This window comes from Mus caroli, unplaced genomic scaffold, assembly GCF_978045245.1.
Source record: "Mus caroli unplaced genomic scaffold, Mus_caroli_1 scaffold_7, whole genome shotgun sequence".
Lineage (NCBI taxonomy): Eukaryota > Metazoa > Chordata > Mammalia > Rodentia > Muridae > Mus > Mus caroli.
Window position 1 is genome coordinate 102,308,853 of NW_028227262.1, and position 23,700 is coordinate 102,332,552.

Genomic DNA, 23,700 nt, shown 5'->3' on the forward strand with positions numbered 1-23,700 from the left:
CTGACAGCTTCTGTGACCCGCCAAAGCAACACAGCTTCTGGGAAAGGTCCTGTTTTGGGCCTTCATCTTCGGCCAGGAGGAGGTCCAAACACAAGATATCTGTGCACCTTCCCTGTAAGAGGAGACCTTGCCTGCAGAGAGTGCTCTGACCACTGAAACTCAGAGGAGAGAGCCTGTCTCCCAGGTCTGCTGATAGAGGCTAACAGAATCACCAGAAGAACAATCTCTAAACAGAGACAACTATAACAACTCCAGAGATTACCAGATGATGAAAGGTAAACGTAATAATCTTACTAACAGAAACCAAGACCACTCACCATCATCAGAACCCAGCACTCCCACTTCGCCCAGTCCAGGGCACCCCAACACACCGGAAAAGCTAGACCCGGATTTAAAAGCATATCTCATGATGATGGTAGAGGACATCAAGAAGGACTTTAATAACACACTTAAAGAAATACAGGAGAACACTGCTAAACAGGTAGAAGACATTAAAGAGGAAGCACAAAAATCCCTTAAAGAATTGCAGGAGAACACTGCTAAACAGGTAGAAGACATTAAAGAGGAAGCACAAAAATCCCTTAAAGAATTGCAGGAAAACCAGACCAAACAGGTGATGGAATTGAATAAAACCATCCAAGACCTAAAAAGCGAAGTAGACACAATAAAGAAAACCCAAATTGAGGCAATGCTGGAGATAGAAACCTTAGGAAAGAAATCTGGAACCATAGATGCGAGCATCAGCAACAGAATACAAGAGATGGAAGAGAGAATCTCAGGTGCAGAAGACTCCATAGAGAACATCGGTACAACAATCAAAGAAAATGGAAAATGCAAATGGATCCTAAATCAAAACATCCAGGAAATCCGGGACACAATGAGAAGACCAAACCTATGGATAATAGGAGTAGATGAGAATGAAGATTTTCAACTCAAAGGGCCGGCAAATATCTTCAACAAAATTATAGAAGAAAACTTCCCAAATCTAAAGAAAGAGATGCCCATGAACATACAAGAAGCCTACAGAACTCCAAATAGACTGGACCAGAAAAGAAATTCCTCCCGACACATAATCAGGACAACAAATGCACTAAATAAAGATAGAATACTAAAAGCAGCAAGGGAAAAAGGTCAAGTAACATATAAAGGCAAGCCTATCAGAATTACACCAGATTTTTCACCATAGACTATGAAAGCCAGACGGGCCTGGACAGATGTTATACAGAAACTAAGAGAACACAAATTCCAGCCCAGGCTACTATACCCAGCCAAACTCTCAATTAACATAGATGGAGAAACCAAAGTGTTCCATGACAAAACCAAATTCATACATAATCTTTCCAAGAATCCAGCCCTTCAAAGGATAATAACAGAAAAAAACCAATACAAGGACGGAAACCACGTCCTAGAAAAAACAAGAAGGTCATCCCTCAACAAGCCTAAAATAAGACAGCCACAAGAACAGAATGCCAACTCTAACAACAAAAATAAAAGGAAGCAACAATTACTTTTCCTTAATATCTCTTAATATCAATGGTCTCAACTCCCCAATAAAAAGACATAGACTAACAGATTGGCTACACAAACGGACCCAACATTTTGCTGCTTACAGGAAACTCATCTCAGAGAAAAAGATAGACACTACCTCAGAATGAAAGGCTGGAAAACAATTTTCCAAGCAAATGATAGGAAGAAACAAGCTGGAGTAGCCATCCTAATATCTAATAAAATCGACTTCCAACCCAAAGTCATCAAAAAAGACAAGGAAGGGCACTTCATACCCATCAAAGGTAAAATCCTCCAAGAGGAACTATCAATTCTGAATATCTATGCTCCAAATACAAGGGCAGCCACATTCATTAAAGATACTTTAGTAAAGCTGAAAGCACACATTGCACCTCACACAATAATAGTGGGAGATTTCAACACACCACTTTCACCAATGGATAGATCATGGAAACAAAAACTAAACAGGGACACAGTGAAACTAACAGAGGTTATGAAACAAATGGATCTGAAAGATATCTACAGAACATTTTATCCTAAAACAAAAGGATATACCTTCTTCTCAGCACCTCACGGTACCTTCTCCAAAATTGACCACATAATTGGTCACAAACCAAGAATCAACATATACAGAAATATTGAAATTGTCCCAAGCATCCTATCAGATCACCATGGACTAAGCCTGATCTTCAATAACAAAATAAATAATAGAAAACCAACACACACGTGGAAACTAAACAACACTCTTCTCAATGATACCTTGGTCAAGGAAGGAATAAAGAAAGAAATTAAGGACTTTTTGGAGTTTAATGAAAATGAAGCCACAACATACCCAAACTTATGGGACACAATGAAAGCATTTCTAAGAGGAAAACTTAGCAGCTTGACAACACACCTAAAAGCTCTAGAATGAAAGGAAGCAAATTCACCCAAGAGGAGTAGATGGCAGGAAAGAATCAAACTCAGGGGTGAAATCAACCAAGTGGAAACAAGAAGAACAATTCAAAGAATCAACCAATTGAGGAGCTGGTTCTTTGAGAAAATCAACAAGATAGATAAACCCTTAGCTAGACTCACTAGAGGGCACAGGGAAAGTATTCTAATTAACAAAATCAGAAGTGAAAAGGGAGACATAACAACAGATCCTGAAGCAATCCAAAACACCATCAGATCCTTCTACAAAAGGCTATACTCAACAAAAGTGGAGAACCTGGATGAAATGGACAAGTTTCTAGACAGATACCAGGTACCAAAGTTAAATCAAGATCAGGTTAATGACCTAAACAGTCCCATATCCCCTAAAGAAATAGAAGCAATCATTAATAGTCTCCCAACCAAAAAAATCCCAGGACTAGATGGGTTTAGTGCAGAGTTCTATCAGACCTTCAAAGAAGATCTAATCCCAGTTCTTCACAAACTATTCCACAAAATAGAAACAGAAGGTACTCTACCCAACTCATTCTATGAAGCCACAATTACTCTGATACCTAAACCACAAAAAGACCCAACAAAGATAGAGAACTACAGACCAATTTCCCTTATGAATATCGATGCAAAAATCCTCAATAAAGTTCTCGCTAACCGAATCCAAGAACACATCAAAACAATCATCCATCTTGACCAAGTAGGTTTCATCCGAGGGATGCAAGGATGGTTCAATATATGGAAATCCATCAACGTAATCCATTATATAAACAAACTCAAAGACAAAAACCACATGATCATCTCGTTAATCGCTGAGAAAGCATTTGACAAAATCCAACACCCATTCATGATAAAAATCTTGGAAAGATCAGGAATTCAAGGCCCATACCTAACCATGATATAAGCAATCTACAGCAAACCAGTAACAAACATCAAAGTAAATAGTGAGAAGCTGGAAGAAATCCCACTAAAATCAGAGACTAGACAAAGCTGTCCACTCTCTCCCTACCTATTAAACATTGTACTTGAAGTCCTATCCAGAGCAATTAGACAACAAAAGGAGATCAAGGGGATACAAATTGGAAAAGAAGAAGTCAAAACATCACTTTTGCAGATGATATGATAGTATATATAAGTGACTCTAAAAATTCCACCAGAGAACTCCTAAGCCTGATAAACAGCTTCAATGAAGTAGCTGGATATAAAATTAACTCAAGCAAGTCAATGGCCTTTCTGTGCACAAAGGATAAACAGGCTGAGAAAGAAATTAGGGAAACAACACCCTTCTCAATAGTCACAAACAATATAAAATACCTTGGTGTGACTCTAAGTAAGGAAGTGAAAGATCTGTATGACAAGAACTTCAAGTCTCTGAAGAAAGAAATTAAAGAAGATCTCAGAATATGGAAAAACCTCCCATGCTCATGGATTGGCAGGATCAACATTGTAAAAATGGCTATCTTGCCAAAATCAATGTACAGATTCAATGCAATCCCCATCAAAATTCCAACTCAATTCTTCAACGAATTAGAAAGGGCAATCTGCAAATTCATCTGGAATAACAAAAAACCTAGGATTGCAAAAACTCTTCTCAAGGATAAAAGAACCTCTGGTGGAATCACCATGTCTGACCTAAAGCTGTACTAGAGAGTAATTGTGATAAAAACTTCATGGTACTGGTATAACGACAGATAAGTAGACCAATGGAACAGAATTGAAGATCCTGAGATGAACCCACATACCTATGGTCACTTGATCTTTGACAAGGGAGCTAAAACTATCCAGTGGAAAAAAGAGCATTTTCAATAAATGGTGCTGGCACAACTGGTTGTTATCATGTAGAAAAATGTGAATTGATCCATTCCTATCTCCTTGTACTAAGGTCAAATCTAAGTGGATTAAGGAACTCCACATAAAACCAGAGACACTGAAACTTATAGAGGAGAAAGTGGGGAAAAGCCTCGAAGATATGGGTACAGGGGAAAAATTCCTGAATAGAACAGCAATGGCTTGTGCTGTATGATTGAGAATCGATAAACGGAACCTCATAAAGTTGCAAAGCTTCTGCAAGACAAAAGACACCACCAATAAGACAAAAAGACCACCAACAGATTGGGAAAGGATCTTTACCCCATTAAATAACCCCATTAAAAATGGGGCTCAGAACTGAACAAAGAATTCTCACCTGAGGAATACCGAATGGCAGAGAAGCACCTGAAAAAATGTTCAACATCCTTAATCATCAGGGAAATGCAAATCAAAACAACCCTGAGATTCCACCTCACACCAGTCAGAATGGCTAAGATCAAAAATTCAGGTGACAGCAGATGATGGCGAGGATGTGGAGAAAGAGGAATACTCCTTCATTGTTGGTGGGATTGCAAGCTTGTACAACCACTCTGGAAATCAGTCTGGCGGTTCCTGAGAAAACTGGACATAATACTACCAGAGGATCCAGCAATACCTCTCCTGGGCATATATCCAGAAGATGTTCCAACCGGTAAGAAGGACACATGCTCCATTATGTTCATAGCAGCCTTATAATAGCCAGAAGCTGGAAAGAATCCAGATGCCCCTCAACAGAGGAATGGATACAGAAAATGTGGTACATTTACATAATGGAGTACTACTCAGCTATTAAAAGGAATGAATTTATGAAATTCCTAGGCAAATGGATGGACCTGGAGGGCATCATCCTGAGTGAGGTAAAGCAATCACAAAGGAACTCACACAATATGTACTCACTGATAAGTGGATATTAGCCCAAAAACTTAGGGTACCCAAGATATAAGATACAATTTTTTAAACGCATGAAACTCAAGAAGAATGAAGATAAATTGTGGACACTGTGCCCCTTCTTAGAATTGGGAACAAAACACCCATGGAAAGAGTTACAGAGATAAAGTTTGGAGCTGTGACGAAAGGATGGACCATCTAAGGACTGCCATATCCAGGGATCCATCCCATAATCAGCTTTCAAATGCTGACACCATTGCATACACTAGCAAGATTTTGCTGAAAGGACCCAGATATAGCTGTCTCTTGTGAGACAATGCCGCGGCCTAGCAAACACAGAAGTGGATGCTCACAGTCAGCTATTGGATGGATCACAGGGCCCCCAATGGAGGAGCTAGAGAAAGTACCCAAGGAGCTAAAGGGATCTGCAACCCTATAGGTGGAACAACATTATGAACTAACCAGTACCCCAGAGCTCTTGCCTCTAGCTGCATATGTATCAAAAGTTGGCCTAGTCGGCCATCACTGGAAAGAGAGGCCCATTGGACTTGCAAACTTTATATGCCTCAGTACAGTTGAATGCCAGGGCCAAAAAGTGGGAGTGGGTGGGTAGGGGAGTGGGGGTGAGTGTATTGGGGACTTTTTGGGTAGCATTGAAAATGTAAATGAGGAAAATACCTAATAAAAAAATTAATTCTAAAAAAAAAAATCCATCTATACCACTCTTGGGCACTTTCCCAAGGAATGCTTCAGTCTAACACAGGGACACGTGCTCAACTATTTTCATTGCTGAGATATATATATACATCTATCTATCTATCTATCTATCTATCTATCTATCTATCTATCTATCTATCTATCTATAGATATAATGCAGAAATTTGAAACAACCTAGATGTGTCCTAACAGAAGAATAGATAAAGAAAATGTGATCCATTTACACACTGGAGTATTACTCAGCTGATAAGAAAAATGACATGTGGAAAAAAAACAACCCCCCCAAAGAAAAAACAACAACAACAACAAAAAAGAAAAATGACATCATGATCTTTTTTGGCAAATAGATGGAACTAGAAAAAAAAATCCACCAGGCAGTGGTGGTGTATGCCTTTAATCCCAGCACTTGGGAGGCAGAGGCAGGTGGATTTCTGAGTTAGAGGCCAGCCTTATCTACAGAGTGAGTTCTAGGACAGCCAGGGCTATACAGAGAAACCTTATCTCAAACAAACAAACAAACCGAAAAACAGATCATCCCGAGGCAACCCAGATCCAGAAAGATAATAATGATGTGTATTCACTTTTATCTGGATATTAGCTACTAAATCAATGATAAGTCAGCTACAATCCATAGACCCATAGAAGTTAGGCATAGAGAAAGGGACTAGGGGAGATACACAGATCTCCCCAGGAGAGTAAAATAGAATAGATTTTAGGGGTTGACTGGAGCTGGGAGGGGCAAGAATAGGAGGATGGAAAGCGGAAGGGAAGATGGGACTGTGAGAGGGAATGAGGTGAGAGACAGCTAGAACTGAAGAGCGTTTGAGAGGTGGTATGGAAACCTAGAGCAAATATTTGCATGTGAGGTCTCCTAATGAAGTCTCCAAACAATGACTGTGATAGAACCCCTGACTGTTCATCTCTTGTCACCAAATAAAACTTCTAGTGCTGGACTGAATTTCATCCAATTGAGTTGTTGGCTAAAGGGGTCCCATGAAAATCATCAAATAACCCAGGCTGTTGCCAAGACAATAGGTTGTCCTCCATAAACTAATATTAAGACCTCGTAGCTGAACACAGCTCCTACAAAACTCATTGAACATGGAGAGGTAGAGTTGGTACCTAAATAAAATCTTCACCCCCATGTTTTAGTGTCTATGGCATGGAAAGGTACACTGCAGATTACCAAAAGTGGAAAGTAAACACCAACCCAAACACAAACCTTTGATCTATAGTCTTTCCTGCCTGAAAAATATGCTAGGGCAATGACAACACAAACTTTGTTGGAGTAACCAATTGATGCTCAATTTGACTTAAGGTCCATTCCATGACATAGGACCCATGCTAGATAGTGCTTGGGTATTCACCCAAGGTTAGATAGCTCAGAGACCTAGGATAAAAGCAAATGCTACTGGTCTAAAAAAATTATAACAATAAAATAACTCCTAATTATATTCTGCTATACTAATAGATCAGTGCCTTGTTCAGCCTTCATCAGAGATGCCTCTTCCTGCAGCAGGTGGGAACAAATACAGAGCCCTACAACAAGATGAGAGAGAGAGAGAGAGAGAGAGAGAGAGAGAGAGAGAGAGAGAGAGAGAGAGAGAGAGAGAGAGAGAGAGAGAGAGCGCACTTGGATCATGCACAGCTCTAAATGGGATGTATCAATCAAATCCCTCCTTTCAGAGCTCAGGGAACCTTGCTGAAGAGGAGCTGGAAAGAGTGGTGGTGGGGGACACAGAGGGGACTGAGAACACCAGGAGAACAAAGCCCTCTAAAACAACAGAGCAAAGCTCATGTGAGCTAACAGAGACTGAAGCAGCATGCACAGGGCCTACACAGGTCTGCATATAAACTATAGCTCTGCATATATACTATAACTGTCAGTTTAGTACTTTTATGGGATTCCTGCATGTGTAAACGAGTGGGTCTCTGGTTCTTGTGCATTCTCAAGGGGGTCTTTTATTTTTTCTTGTCTTGTCCAACTTTGATATGATGGCTTTTATTTTATCTTATTAGATTTTATTATTTTACATTTTGTTATTTCCTAGAAGTTTATTTTTTTCTAGTGAGAGACATAAGGGAGTAGATCCAGATGGGAAAGGAGGTGTGGAGCAACTGGGAGAAGTAGAGGGAGGAGAAACTATATTCAGATAAAAAAGAAAAATAAAAATTATGAAAAGGAAGAGAAAGTTTAATTAGGTACCCATGAATACAGTGTCCATAAAACAGCATAAAACCATCTATTTCTTGGCTTTAAAAATTCTTGTCAGCAAGCACTTCTTGGCATCAGCTATCATGTGGGGGTTTGGTGTCTGCAGATGGGATGGATCCCTAGGTAAAACAGTCTCTGGATGGCCTTTCCTTCAGTTTCTGTTCCATTTTTTTGTCCCTGTCTTTCCTTTGGACAGGAACATTTCTGGGTTAACAACTTTGAGATGTGTAGGTGGCCCCATCCCTCAACTGGGGCCCATGCTGATCTACTGGAGGTGGTCTCTACAGGTTGTATCTCACAGCCAATCATTGGACTAAGCCTGGGGACCCCAGTAGAAGAGCTAAGGAGCTGAAGGGGATTGCAACGTCTTAAGAATAAGACTATCAACTAAGTGAACCACCCAGAGCTCCCAGGGACTAAACCACCGACCAAAGAGTGTACATGGAGGGAGCCAGGACTTCAGATACATATGTAGCAGAGGATGGCCTTATTTGACATCAATGGAAGGGGAGGGAGGCTTGATGCCCCAGTGCAGGAAGATGCTAGAGGGGTGAGGTGGGAGTGGGTGGATGGGTGGAGGAGCACCCTCATAGAGGCAAAGGGAATGGGGCAGAGGGGGGATGGTATGGGAGGGTTTGTGGATGGGGTAACCAGAAAGGGAGATTTCATTTGAAATGTAAATGAATAAAATGATTTTAAAAGTTCTTATTCCTCTCTCTGCTTCTGCTTCTTTATCAACATTATTACTATTACTATTACTATTATTGCGCATGTCCACACGTCCTTGTGAGTGTGTGGAGGTCATAGGACAATCCTCACGGGTAGGTTCCTTCCTTCCACCTTGGAATTGGGGATTTTTTTTTATTACATATTTTCCTCAATTACATTTCCAATGCTATCCCAAAAGTCCCCCATACCGCCCCCCACTTCCCTACCCTCCCATTCCCATTCTTTTGGCCCTGGCATTCCCCTATATTGGGGCATATAAAGTTTGCAAGTCCAATGGGCCTCTCTTTCCAGTGATGGCCGACTAGGAATTGGGGATTGAACTCAGGTTCTCAAACTTGATGGCAAGTGCCTTACTTACCCTTTGAGCCAATCCCACCAGCCCTCTCCTGTCTTTTATAAACAAAAGCTTGGGTCCTGGTTAAAGGTAGGTTTGATCAGCTCAACTATTTGTAACAGATAAGGTGTGCTAGGTACTGTGTAAGGCCCAAGGATTCTGTCAGCCACTGTGAGATAACACTGCATACGCCACATCTGATAGATGGCCTAACAAGCTGGATCAGCGCGCTGTCATTTTCCTAGGGAGGATCACTTTTTGAAGTGCCCTCCAGCATTTATTGCTAAGGCTGTATGCCTCCTCCTCATCAAGTTATGAATCTGACATCCGTCAGTTCTCAGAGGAGACAGGCTTCTGCATTTTCTTTGCAACCTGACTTTCCTAGCAGCTGGCACAATCCAGTAAGGTCAGGAGCTGCTCAGGCCCCGCCAAGCACCACCCCACTGTCATTCTGCTTTGTGACACTGCGACCTCCTCCTGCTCTTTGTCCTGACAGGTATCTGCATGGAGCTCCATCTAGAGATTGCAGGGACAGCTCTCCTTTTTGATCATCAGGCTTGGTTCCCAGGGAGACTTCCTTATGTTATGTTTTATTCATGGTGTCTCCAAGGTGGCTGTTTTCATGGTAAAAGTCAGTGCTAAGGGAGGGAGCAGTAAATGAATCTGCAATAAAATTTGAGGGTAATGATAAAACCACCTGTTTGTCTTCTAAAAACCACGATCACAGCCTTAGAGTGTGAGGGAATGAGTGAATTTTTGGTTTTTAAAGGAAATATTTCCATAGAGGAGGAAAGAAAAACCAATATTGTTATCTAACTGTACTGGAGTCATGAAAAATGTAGGTCAGAGAGACCAGATCATCTGTTTCAGGGAAAGATGTCAAACTTTAGATACCATAGACCTGTGGGTTCTCAACCTGTGGGTCGTGAGCCCAGAAAAAAACATGTATTATGATTCATAACAGTATTAAGATTATGAAAAACAGTATCAAAAATTATGAAATAGCAGTGAATATAACTTTATGGTTGGAGGTCACCACAATATGAGGAACTGTATTACAGGGTCACAGCATTAGGAAGGTTGAGAACCACTGCCTTAGACTGTGGTCTGGAAAAATGATGGAATATATGAAAAGAGAATTGAAAGATGCTCGAAGGATAGGAAAAGAGGCAAGAGGTCATGAAGATTATAGAGTCAATATTTATTCTCCTTCTCCTTAAAAGATTTCTTCACCATAACTGCCATTGCCTTTCCTGAAGGAACGAGAGTTAACTGTCTTTGACTGTAGATCTGCAACTCTGGGTTCAACTAACATTAGGCCAGAAATATTTGAAAATAGCATTGTATCTGTCTTGAACATGTGCTTGACATTTTCCTGGTTTTATTCTTTCATATAGCATCGTTACTACTTACACAGAACTTATGCTGTATAAGGTGGGTAAGGGATACAGAGATGACTGTAAGTGTACAGGTAGGGGTATAGAGGTGCTATGTGAATTCTATGTCATCTCCTATAATGGACTTGAATATCTTTAGATGTACGTATCCATGAGGGGTTCTGGAACAAATTCTTCAGAATACCAAGTTTTAGCTATGTATATCTTTATACTTCATTAATTAAACATTTAAAGTGGAAAGTATACTATTAGTTGCCTATTCCACTTGTCCCAAAAGTCCCTAAAAGAATCATGGTGTTGACCTGAAGCTACTTGGGAGGCCAAGGTAGGAAAATCACAGGCTCAGGGCTAGCCAAGAGCACTTTATCTATTTAAGTGTGTGTGTGTGTGTGTGTGTGTGTGTGTGTGTGTGTGTGTGTATGTGTGTGATTATTCGCAGATGTCAGAAGAGGACATTAGGTCCCAAGGAATTAGAGTTACAGGTAATTCTGAACCCAATGTGGGTGCTGGGAACTGGACTCAGGTTTTCTGCCAGAGGAACAGGTGCTCTTAATCACTGAATCATCCTCTCAGCCCTTAGCCTGGGCAACTTAATGATATCCTGCCACAAATTAAAAAGTAAAAAGATGGCTAGGGATGCATCTCAGTGGCAGAGGGCTTGACTTAGCATATGCAAGGACCTAGATTTGATCCACATTTCTGTAAACAAACCCAGAACAAACCTTTCCCCCAAACCAATGGCCAAGGATTATTAGATAGAGAGACTATAACATTATGTTAATTTCGTGCTGTAACTTGTATGCACATATATCAATACCTTGAGAATTATGGTCCTCTCATGCCGGGTGATGTTGACACTGTGCGGCTGTCCATTGGCCATGTTCCTGTGGTCTACGTCAATATTGAATGGCTCTCTGGTTCCTCCCAGGTTATACCGGATCTGCAAGTTTCCTTTGGGAGCAAAAGAAAAGAGGCCCAGTGTATTTTTTTTTATTTTTTTGCTGGAAGTTTTTTTTCAATGTCACCTCACCCACTGCGGCAGTTTCAGCTTCACAATACCCTGTGCCCTCCATGCCCACAGGTACAGTTCCAGTCTTGAATTTGGACTCATTACCCAGAGGCCTCGGTTATTAGTATCAGGCTCATACATGTTCATAACTTGCCAGTGACAAACATCAGTGACTATTATCATCAAGTTGAAGCAGTGGATGGTATATATACTGTGAGTGGGGATGGTGTCTGGAAATGAAGAATAATGACAAATACCATATAGTACTGTGGAGACTCCTGAAAGCTCACAAAATGCTACATGAAATAAAAAATAAATCCGGAGTGCAGGGATTGTCTCACTCTAGCAGTCAAGTGTGGCATTTGGCATATAAAGGAATCATGAACCTTCAATATTAAAAATAAACATAATTTGTAAAAGATAAGTTGCATGGGATTTTGAGAGGCCCCACTGAGACCAAAGAGACAAAGTAATGAATTGTATTCAAGGTTCAGGATTAATAAAATGCAATTTAAGGACAAGACAGATGTCCCAGTTCCCCTGAGGCCTTACCAATGATAGTTCATTCTGCCTTTTCATCTTTCTTTTCTTTCTCACTTTCTCTCTTTCTCTCGTTCTTTATTGCACACTCACTCCTCATAGTACCACTTTTATTTCTTATTTATGATATTTAAATGACATAATTTTTTTTCATTTTACACTCAAATTGGTTTCATATGGTAAATAATATTTGACATCTCAAAGGTTGCAGATGTGTCCAGCAATTCCCAGCAAGAGTTTGATGAACACATCATCAGTGGATTCTTTGCTGATTCTCAGTCTCCTTTCAGAGGAAAGAACTGATGTTCTAGGTTTAAATTATAAGAGAAAACCACAGTAACCAAAACTATAAGGTAAACAAACAAACAAAAGAAATAAGGAACTAGAGACTGTTCCACTAGAGAACTATTTGACTGTTAAGAGTATATACTGTCTTTGTAGAGGACCTGAGTTTGGTTCCTGGTACTCACACTGGTTAGCTCATAACTAGCTACTACTCTAGCTCAGGGAATCTGATGCTCTTTCTAGACTCAGCAGGCATTGGACCCACACATGCCCATATACCTCCCCACATAATTAAAAATAAATCTTTATAAATGTTACCCAAAACTTCATTATCTAGAAAGAACTAACTGCTCTGGGCATCTTGGCAGCCTCTACTGCAGACATTTCTTGTGCACACATTTAACACATGTATATAAATGACTGTAATGATTTCAAGTGCCATCTTCCATATTTAGGCATTCCAGCATTACACATGCCATTTAGAATGTAACACCATGTTTCTGCAGTTGAAAGAAGCATTTGTGAGTATAATCAAGAATTAATTGCATTTCCTATTTTTGTTTTCTGAACAAAATTCATTAAGTCATTATTTTTGAATTTTTATCCTCACATCTTAATTTTTTTCTTTTTGCTATGGCATTCTTACCAAACACCCACAATGCTTTTCTTCCAAATGTGTCTACATTCACTAATTATTTTTTATCGCAGGAGCTATGTGGATTCTATCAGAGGAGACAGTCCACTTTCTGTGGCCAGTCCTTCCCCATTTATCACGGCACTTCATTTCCCCATCTTCTGACTATACTGAGGCTGCTGTCTCCAGGGTCCGAAAACCTCTGGAAGGGCATTTAACACAGATCTAAACCTTTATCTTGGACATGAGATCTACACCAGGCTTCCACCATCCACTGCTTGGGTTTCCTCAGTCATTTCTGGGTTCTTCACTGGCTCAGTCCTTTATCATCCTCTTTTCTGGAGCCATTCAGTCTTAGGCACTGTTTCAGCTGCAGGCACATCAGACTCCAAATCTGTAATTCAGCCAATCTTCAACTCAGTATTTCTGCTTGGATGTCTCTTTGGAACCCTGGACATGGCATTGGCCCTATACCTTATCATCATCTTATGCACTTTGGTGAATGGTCACTTTAGGCTTCCAGTTATTCTTGCCACTACCATAGCTCTTCCATTTCAATATTTCATGCACTGTGAGAAATTCTTGGCTTGATCTTCAAAGCAGACCCTGAATCTTACCACTTCTTATTTATTCCATTTCTGCCTACAAAACACTCTTTGCCTGGCTGGTTGTGACAGCCTCCACACTAAACTCTCCTGATCTTATCCCAGTCTTCTCTTGCACAAGTCTGCCCTTTGGCCCTCCTAATTCCACACAGAGGTTAGAGTGAACCTCGCTCATAATGCATTAATGAATTACTATGCCACTTAGGGTCATAACTCAGGTCCTCCCAGTAGCCCCAATGTCTTACACGGACTTCCACACTCACCTTTCTCTACCTTCTCACTTCTTTCCTTGTTCACTCCTCACCTGTATACATTGAGCTTGTCTTCTAGCTGCCACTCTAGAAGGCCAGAAAGTTCTGGTCTCAGGACTTTTACACTCAGGGCTCTTCTGATAGAATGTTCTATCCGTAGTTACAGCATAGCTGACCCCACCGTCCTTCAGCCATTTTATCCTGGGCCATATTCCTAAGGATTGTTCCTGTGACTTCTGCATAAATGGGGAAACTTCCCACACGTTTTCCTTGTCTAGGCTCTTCCATTTCTGCCTTATATTCCATTCCCATAACAGTTCTCACATATGGCACACTCTGAATTCCATTTCATTTCTTTGCCTGTCTTGGATTTCAGTGAGAGAGCTTCAAGAGAGCAAGGATATTCATTTCTGCTTCTTGAGACTATAAATACTCTTTAAGACACAGCCCAGTTGGTAGGTAAATATATTTGTGAATGCTTTCCTTGCTCTTATGCTTTCCTCCCAATATTTTCTTTGCAAGCCAGAAAGATATTTCTAAAAACACTTTATTGATTATCTCATTGCTTCATTTTAATATCCTTCAATGCCTTTCAGATGTTCACAGGATGAAGGCTTATATTCCTAACGTCGTTGTGGAGCCTTGTCCTCTGGGAGCTATGCTTGCTGCTTCATTGCAAATCATGACACTTGATCTCTTATATCTAAGCTACCTTGGATTCTCTAGAACGTTCTATTCGCTACCTACCTCTGCTCCCTCTGGCCAAGCTGTCCCCTCCAATTAGTGTTTTCCTGATAATTTATAGAATTCTATTTGTATTTAAGGAGATGATTAGTCAGGTTCTTAATAACTAATGCACAAAAATCAAGTTGTCTTGGCGTGTGTGTGTGTGTGTGTGTTTGTATGTGCATGTGCCTGTGTCTGTGTGCATTTGCACATGTGTGCCTTAGCATGTAAAAGACAGAAGTTGACCCTAAATGGCTTCCTTATTTGCTTTCCACTTTAATTTTTGAGTCAGAGTCTCTCACTGAGTCTGGAGGTCACTTACTTGGCTGGTCTGGCTGGCTAGCGAGCCCCAGGGATCCTCTTGCGTCTCTCCCTGGCTTTAGGATTACATAACATCCAGTTTAGGTATTAGATAGCTTAGATAAGCAGCTGTATCTACTTATTCATTCTTCATTTATTCATTTCTTTGTAACAAATATACATAGTGTCTGGACAAAGCACAGATTTCTTAAGGCCTCAAAGTGAGCTGTCTATCTGACTATAGGTGTGGAGTGGAGTTCCAATACTGACAACTGTCCCAGATCCCTAGCATGGGTCAAGTGCTATGTGCAGATCTGGGGACACAGAGACCTGTGAAAGAAAGGCAACTCCCTCTGCAGGCTGGAGGTCAGGGGAGCTGATAATAATGCAAAACCTCGGCACAGTTCCCCTACTGCTCACCGACGGCCTATTTGTTTGCCACCTCTATTAAGTTATTTTCATCTTTTTCTTCTTTCTTTTATGGATTCTTTGGGCTTTGTAAATATGATTTAAATTCTAGTAAGTGCTTCACATAATGTTAACAGAAATTATCTGCTCTGAGAAAAAGGGATGAGCTGAAATTTAAATGTATAGGTAGTGACTATCTATAAACAATTATGGCAACATTCAAGTAATAATATTTAAATGATGCATTTATTCCTTTCAAAGAAGAGCAGAAGAGGTCCTCTAAGTGATGGTAGGAAGAATGTTAATATTTACCCATTAAAGTAAAATATTATTCAAATAGTGAGACACTTCCTTTTCTTATCTCATGTTCATCTCCCAAGTGAATTAAAGCCATTATAAGGAATTGCTCTTTTATTGGCTGCAGCAAATCACATGCTTAACAGATTTACTATCTCCTGAACATCACCATTACCATCAGCAAACACTTACAGGGAACCTATTGTAGGCAGGAGATATAGTGCTGGGAGTTTTGCATCTTTCTGGAGAGATGCCATATTTCTAACAGAGACAGATAATATTACATTGTGTGTCAAACAACAAATGAAACTTAAAATAAGTGTAATTGGAGTTTGAAGCCAGAAGTCATCAGAAGAAGGTGAGGGTTGGTCAGGGCTATATGACAGAAGGCACCTACTGTGTGCACTATAGAGGAAAGGAAGCAGGATCAGGTCAGGGAGTGTTTTGAGCATAAGAGCTGAGCACAGATGTCCCCAGAGTCTTATTAAGCATGAGTTTATTGACACTGCCAGCAATGCAGAGACATAGATTGAACTGGTAGGCTGGCTAGAGTATTTACTAACCCTTATGTAGTGCTTTGAATGAGAATGGCCCCATAATAGGTCATTCATAGGTTTGAGTTCTTGGTCCCAGGTCATGGTATTGTTTGGGAAAGATTGGAAGGTGTGGGCTTTGTTGGTGGAGGTGTGTTAGGGGCAGAAGGAGGGAGTGCTTCAAATTTCATTCACAGCGTATTTTTGCTCTGCTTCCTGTTTTTGGACTGGGATATGAGCTGTCGTCAGCCCCTGCACCAGCACCCAGCCTGCCTGTGGCCATGATCCCTGCCGTGATGGTGATGGGCTCCTTTCCCCCTGGCACTGTAAGACTCAAATAAACCTTTTTCCTATAAGTTGCCTCCTTATAAGCTGTCATGGGGTTTTGTCACAGCAATAGAAAAGTAACTAAGACACCTTATCTTACATGAATATACTACATTGCTTTTCAACTTAACAGGTCACTCCTTTGCATATTAATCTATTGAGGGAGATGACATTTTTCAGATCAGGAAACAGAAGTATGAGTTACCTACAGACTCTCCCTAAGGCAGCAGCAAAAAGGAGAGTCAGAATTTGAATCTAGATAGGTCTTCCCCCAAAAGACTGATGGGTCTTGACACAAAGGTTGTGGGATGCATCTCTCATGTTTCATGGTTCGTGTGTGTGTGTGTGTGTGTGTGTGTGTGTGTGTGTGTTTGAGACCAATTGATGTTTAATAGGGATACAATATAGTTCCCTACTCAGCCTAATCTTTATAAGGGAAGACCAGCTGCCTTACCTAGGTGGGAAAGGCAGAAGGTACTGAAGCAGAGAAAAGGAAGAAATCTAAGCCTGACAGGGTGTTAGGGACATGACTTCAATAAATTCTTCTCAGTTATACAAGAAGTGAGACAGCTGGAGTCTCTGATGAGGGCAGTCTGTAAACACAACCCCATCATTTTCTCCATGCCATTCAGGTCTGTTTACCTTCTGTGGTGTCAATGTAAAAAATATCAGAAAGCCCGAGTTAGAAGAAGTTTGCTTTGGACTGCAGTAGTAGGAGCAAAGTCTATGGGTCATTATGAGGGTAAGTTCTATGGAACTCATTGCCTGGATGGCCCACAAGAACAGGAAAGATAGACAATGAGTTAGGGATGGGAACACAGCCTCTGAGAGGTAGTGGTAGCTATTAGAACAAGGAGAGTTCAGGGAAGCTGAAATAGTGAAATAGTGAAAGAGTCTTTGATATGTGAAGTCTGATAAAGCCAGGAAATTTAAGGCTTTTAAATTGTTTAGTCTTCAGCCTCCCCTGTACACTGGCATCCATAGACCTTACTGGTGATCTCTGACTCTGTCTCTGTCTCTCCCTTTCTCCATCTCCGTCTCCCTCTCTGTCTGCATCTCCCCTTTCCCCCACCCCCCACTGTGTGTGTCTCTATCTCTTCTCAATACTTCCTTTGAACATTCTTCTTTTTACTATAAATTTCAGCTAACAATGGTATTTGGAGATGTTGCATATAATGGTAGATGTGGTATTTGGAGAATGGAATGGCTACATTTCCCCCAACACTTTTAAGGATTGCTTACCAAAGAAAATGTCTTGTGTTCTTTTCCAAACACAACCAGGATATTTTGGGGATACCTGCAATAGAGAGCTCCCAGCCTGGATTCAGGCACCTACATCCAGAGAGCCCCACATACCCCTCACAAGCTGATTGTGCAAGACTATTAATCTTGATGCACCCAGCTTTGCCATCCAGAGGGAAGGATGAAAATGATGACTACCACAGAGTTGTGGGAGTCATCAGAATCAATTCCTCTAAAGCACTTAGGAGAGTGCTGTGCATAGGTAAGCACCATTATCTGGCAACCATTACTGTAGAATTGATTGACTGAAGCTCTTTCACAAGATAAATGCCCACACAAGAGCACCATGCATGTTGTGTGGACATAGGCAATGTGCATGGATATTACCATGTATACAGCTGGGCAGCAAATTTAGCAAGGAAGTAACAGAGGAGCAGACAGCACAGTGTCCACTAGTACATGCTCATCAGATTCTTGATACGCTCAAGGTGAAAGACTCCTCTTGTAAAATATGGCAAGCTACAGGCTGTCTGCCTATTAGGAGGCTGGTACACAAGGGAGAACAGGAATGGATTAAGAAACCCGCTGAGCCTGATTCAGGCCAGTAATTGCCTGAGCCCCTGAAGCATGGGGGTTGAGCACTCTTCTCTCTTGAGCTGTTGCTTTCTGATTTTACTTATTTATTTTTTACTAGAAAAGTGACACACACTCAAAGTGAGCATCTGACATGCACAGAATGGTGTCATTTGGGAAGAACGAGCCATGCATAAAAATCCCAGTCTACGTACTCACTGTTGCTCTTCTGGTTTATCCATGTCGGTTTCTAGAGCTGATACTATGCATTCAAGGCTGTATGCTTTTCCTGAGTGTAGCCTTATATTATATGAATTGCCCCTATGTCTTTAATGACTTTGCCTAAACACCATTTTAATGGGCACATGATGGTTCATAAAACAATGGCTCTCTCTCTCTCTCTTTTTTTTTGGTTTGGTTTGGTTTGGTTTTTCAAGACAGGGTTTCTCTGTATAGCCCTGGCTTTCCTGGAACTCACTCTGTAGACCAGGCTGGCCTCAAAATCAGAAATCCGCCTGCCTCTGCCTCCCGAGTGCTGGGATTAAAGGCGTGTGCCACCACTGCCCAGCTAAAATACATTTTTGTAAGATTTATTTATTTATTATATGTGTGTACACTGTAGCTGTCTTCAGATACTCCAGAAGAAGGCATCAGATTTTTGTTATGGATGGTTGTGAGCCACCATGTGGTTGCTGGGATTTGAACTCAGGACCTTTGGAAGAGCAGTCGGTGCTCTTAACCACTGAGCCATCTCACCAGCATGGCTCTCTTTTATACTACTTTACTAAAGTGAACCTTCTGGACTCTTTTCATTTATTTTTATAAACAGTACTACAATGAACATCTTCATGGTAAAGTTTCTGATTTGGGCTTTTATAAAATTAATAAATTATAAAAGGAAGGACGGGTGTGGTGGTGCATGCCTTTAATCCCAGCACTTGGGAGGCAGAGGCAGGCAGATTTCTGAGTTCGAGGCGAGCCTGGTCTACAGAGTGAGTTCCAGGACAGCTAGGACTACACAGAGAAACCCTGTCTCGAAAAACAAAAACAAAACAAAACAAAAAAATTATAAAAAGAAAACTCTGGGCTCTGGGACATACACTTTTCTTTCATCTTTTTTTTTTTTTTAAACTGGGTGCATTGCCCAGAGAGTGTATTTTATTTTATTTTATTTTATTTTTTTTAAATTTTTAATATTTTTATTACACATTTTCCTCAATTACATTTCCAATGCTATCCCAAAAGTCCCCCATAGCGCCCCCCACTTCCCTACCCACCCATTCCCATTCTTTTGGCCCTGGCATTCCCCTATATTGGGGCATATAAAGTTTGCAAGTCCAATGGGCCTCTCTTTCCATTGATGGCCGACTAGGCCATCTTTCCATACATATGCAGCTAGAGACAAGAGCTCCGGGGTTCTGGTTAGTACATCATGTTGTTCCAACAATAGGGTTGCAGATCCCTTTAGCTCCTTGGGTACTTTCTCTAGCTTCTCCATTGGGAGCCCTGTGATACATCCAATAGCTGACTGTGAACATCCACTCCTGTGTTTGCTAGGCCCCGGCATCGTCTCACAAGAGACAGCTATATTTGTGACCTTTCAGCAAAATCTTGCTAGTGTATGCAATGGTGTCAGCGTTTAGAAGCTGCTTATGGGATGGATCCCTGGATACGGCAGTCTCTAAATGGTCCATCCTTTTATCACAGCTACGAACTTTGTCTCTGTAATTTCTTCCCTGGGTGTTTTGTTCCCAATTCTAAGAAGGGGCACAGTGTCCACACTTTGGTCTTCATTCTTCTTGAGTTTCATGCGTTTAGCAAATTGTATCTTATATCTTGGGTATCCTAAGTTTTGGGCTAATATCCACTTATCAGTGAATACATATTGTGTGAGTTCTTTTGTGATTGTGTTACTTCACTCAAGATGATGCCCTCCAGGTCCATCCATTTGGCTAGGAATTTCATAAATTCATTCTTTTTAATAGCTGAGTAGTACTCCATTGTGTAAATGTACCATAATTTCTGTATCCATTCCTCTGTTGAGGGACATCTGGGTTCTTTCCAGCTTCTGGCTCTTATAAATAGGGCTGCTATGAACATAGTGGAGCATGTGTCTTTTTTACCGGTTGGGACATCTTCTGGATATATGCCCAGGAGAGGTATTGCTGGATCCTCTGGTAGTACTATGTCCAATTTTCTGAGGAACCGCCAGACTGATTTCCAGAGTGGTTGTACAAGCTTGCAATCCCACCAACAATGGAGGAGTGTTCCTCTTTCTCCACATCCTCGCCAGCATCTGCTGTCACCTGAATTTTTGATCTTAGCCATTCTGACTGGTGTGAGGTGGAATCTCAGGGTTGTTTTGATTTGCATTTCCCTGATGATTAAGGGTGTTGAACATTTTTTCAGGTGCTTCTCTGCCATTCGGTATTCCTCAGGTGAGAATTCTTTGTTCAGTTCTGAGCCCCATTTTTTAATGGGGTTATTTGACTTTCTGGAGTCCACCTTCTTGAGTTCTTTATATATATTGGATATTAGTCCCTTATCTGATTTAGGATAGGTGAAGATCCTTTCCCAATCTGTTGGTGGTTTTTTTGTCTTATTAATGGTGTCTTTAGCCTTGCAGAAGCTTTGCAGTTTCATGAGGTCCCACTTGTCAATTCTCGATCTTACAGCACAAGCCATTACTGTTCTATTCAGGAATTTTTCCCCTGTGCCCATATCTTCAAGGCTTTTCCCCACTTTCTCCTCTATAAGTTTCAGTGTCTCTGGTTTTATGTGTAGTTCCTTGATCCACTTAGACTTGACCTTAGTACAAGGAGATAGGAATGGATCGATTCGCATTCTTCTACATGATAACAACCAGTTGTGCCAGCACCATTTGTTGAAAATGCTGTCTTTCTTCCACTGGATGTTTTTAGCTCCCTTGTCGAAGATCAAGTGACCGTAGGTGTGTGGGTTCATTTCTGGGTCTTCAATTCTATTCCATTGGTCTATTTGTCTGTCACTATACCAGTACCATGCAGTTTTTATCACAATTGCTCTGTAGTAAAGCTTTAGGTCCATCATGGTGATTCCACCAGTGGTTCTTTTATCCTTGAGAAGAGTTTTTGCTATCCTAGGTTTTTTGTTATTCCAGATGAATTTGCAGATTGCACTTTCTAATTCGTTGAAGAATTGATTTGGAATTTTGATGGGGATTGCATTGAATCTGTAGATTGCTTTTGGCAAGATAGCCATTTTTACAATGTTGATCCTGCCAATCCATGAGCATGGGAGATCTTTCCATCTTCTGAAATCTTCTATAATTTCTTTCTTCAGAGACTTGAAGTTTTTATTATACAGATCTTTCACTTCCTTAGTTAGAGTCACACCAAGATAGTTTATATTATTTGTGACTATTGAGAAGGGTGTTGTTTCCCTAATTTCTTTCTCAGCCTGTTTATTCTTTGTGTAGAGAAAGGCCATTGATTTGTTTGAGTTTATTTTATATCCAGCTACTTCACCGAAGCTGTTTATCAGGCTTAGGAGTTCTCTGGTGGAATTTTTAGGGTCACTTATATATACTATCATATCATCTGCAAAAAGTGATATTTTGACTTCATCTTTTCCAATTTGTATCCCTTTGATCTCCTTTTGTTGTCGAATTGCTCTGGCTAGGACTTCAAGTACAATGTTGAATAGGTATGGAGAAAGTGGACAGCCTTGTCTAGTCCCTGATTTTAGAGGGATTGCTTCAAGCTTCTCACCATTTACTTTGATGTTGGCTACTGGTTTACTGTAGATTGCTTTTATCATGTTTAGGTATGGGCCTTGAATTCCTGATCTTTCCAAGACTTTTATCATGAATGGGTATTGGGTCTTGTCAAAAGCTTTTTCCGCATCTAAGGAGATGACCATGTGGTTTTTGTCTTTGAGTTTGTTTATATACTGGATTACATTGATGGATTTCCGTATATTGAACCATCCTTGCATCCCTGGGATGAAACCTACTTGGTCAGGATGGATGATTGTTTTGATGTGTTCTTGGATTCGGTTAGCAAGAACTTTATTGAGGATTTTTGCATCAATATTCATAAGGGTATTGGTCTGAAGTTTTCTATCTTTGTTGGGTCTTTTTGTGGTTTAGGTATCAGAGTAATTGTGGCTTCATAGAATGAGTTGGGTAGAGTACCTTCTGTTTCTATTTTGTGGAATAGTTTGTGAAGAACTGGGATTAGATCTTCTTTGAAGGTCTGATAGAACTCTGCACTAAACCCATCTGGTCCTGGGCTTTTTTTAGTTGGGAGACTATTAATGACTGCTTCTATTTCTTTGGGGGATATAGGGATGTTTAGATCATTAACCTGATCTTGATTCAACTTTGGTACCTGGTATCTGTCTAGGAACTTCTCCATTTCATCCAGGTTCTCCAGTTTTGTTGAGTATAACCTTTGGTAGAAGGATCTGATGGTGTTTTGGATGTCTTCAGGATCTGTTGTTATGTCTCCTTTTTCATTTCTGATTTTGTTAATTAGGATGCTTTCCCTGTGCCCTCTAGTGAGTCTGGCTAAGGGTTTATCTATCTTGTTGATTTTCTCAAAGAACCAGCTCCTTGATTGGTTGATTCTTTGAATAGTTCTTCTTGTTTCCACTTGGTTGATTTCGCCCCTGAGTTTGATTATTTCCTGCCGTCTACTCCTCTTGGGTGAATTTGCTTCCTTTTGTTCTAGTGCTTTTAGGTATGTTGTCAAGCAGCTAATGTGTGCTCTCTCTAGTTTCCTTTTGGAGGCACTCAGAGCTATGAGTTTTCCTCTTAGAAATGCTTTCATTGCGTCCCATAAGTTTGGGTATGTTGTGGCTTCATTTTCATTGAACTCTAAAAAGTCCTTAATTTCTTTCTTTATTCCTTCCTTGACCAAGGTATCATTGAGAAGAGTGTTGTTCAGTTTCCACGTGAAGGTTGGCTTTCTATTATTTATTTTGTTATTGAAGATCAGCCTTAGTCCATGGTGATCTGATAGGATGCATGGGACAATTTCAATATTTTTGTATCTGTTGAGGCCTGTTTTGTGACCAATTATGTGGTCAATTTTGGAGAAAGTACCATGAGGTGCTGAGAAGAAGGTATATCCTTTTGTTTTAGGATAGAATGTTCTGTAGATATCTGCCAGATCCATTTGATTCATAACTTCTGTTAGTTTCACTGTGTCCCTGTTTAGTTTCTGTTTCCACGATCTGTCCATTGGTGAAAGTGGTGTGTTGAAGTCTCCCACTATTATTGTATGAGGTGCAATGTGTGCTTTGAGATTTACTAAAGTTTCTTTAATGAATGTGGCTGCCTTTGTATTTGGAGCATAGATATTCAGGATTGATAGTTCCTCTTGGAGGATTTTACCTTTGATGAGTATGAAGTGTCCCTCCCTGTCTTTT

The 23,700-nt window shown here is 40.6% G+C and overlaps 1 protein-coding gene across 3 annotated transcripts in view; it reads right to left on the bottom strand.

Annotated features, from left to right (window-relative positions):
- Positions 1 to 23,700, bottom strand: part of Cntnap2 (contactin associated protein 2) — a 2,252,040-nt gene that overhangs the window by 176,250 nt on the left and 2,052,090 nt on the right. For all 3 annotated transcript variants that reach the window (XM_085840650.1, XM_021164875.3, XM_021164874.3), the window contains one exon: positions 11,376 to 11,509. In XM_085840650.1, coding sequence (XP_085696776.1) covers positions 11,376 to 11,509 — 134 coding nt within the window. The remainder of the gene's footprint in view (positions 1 to 11,375; positions 11,510 to 23,700) is intronic.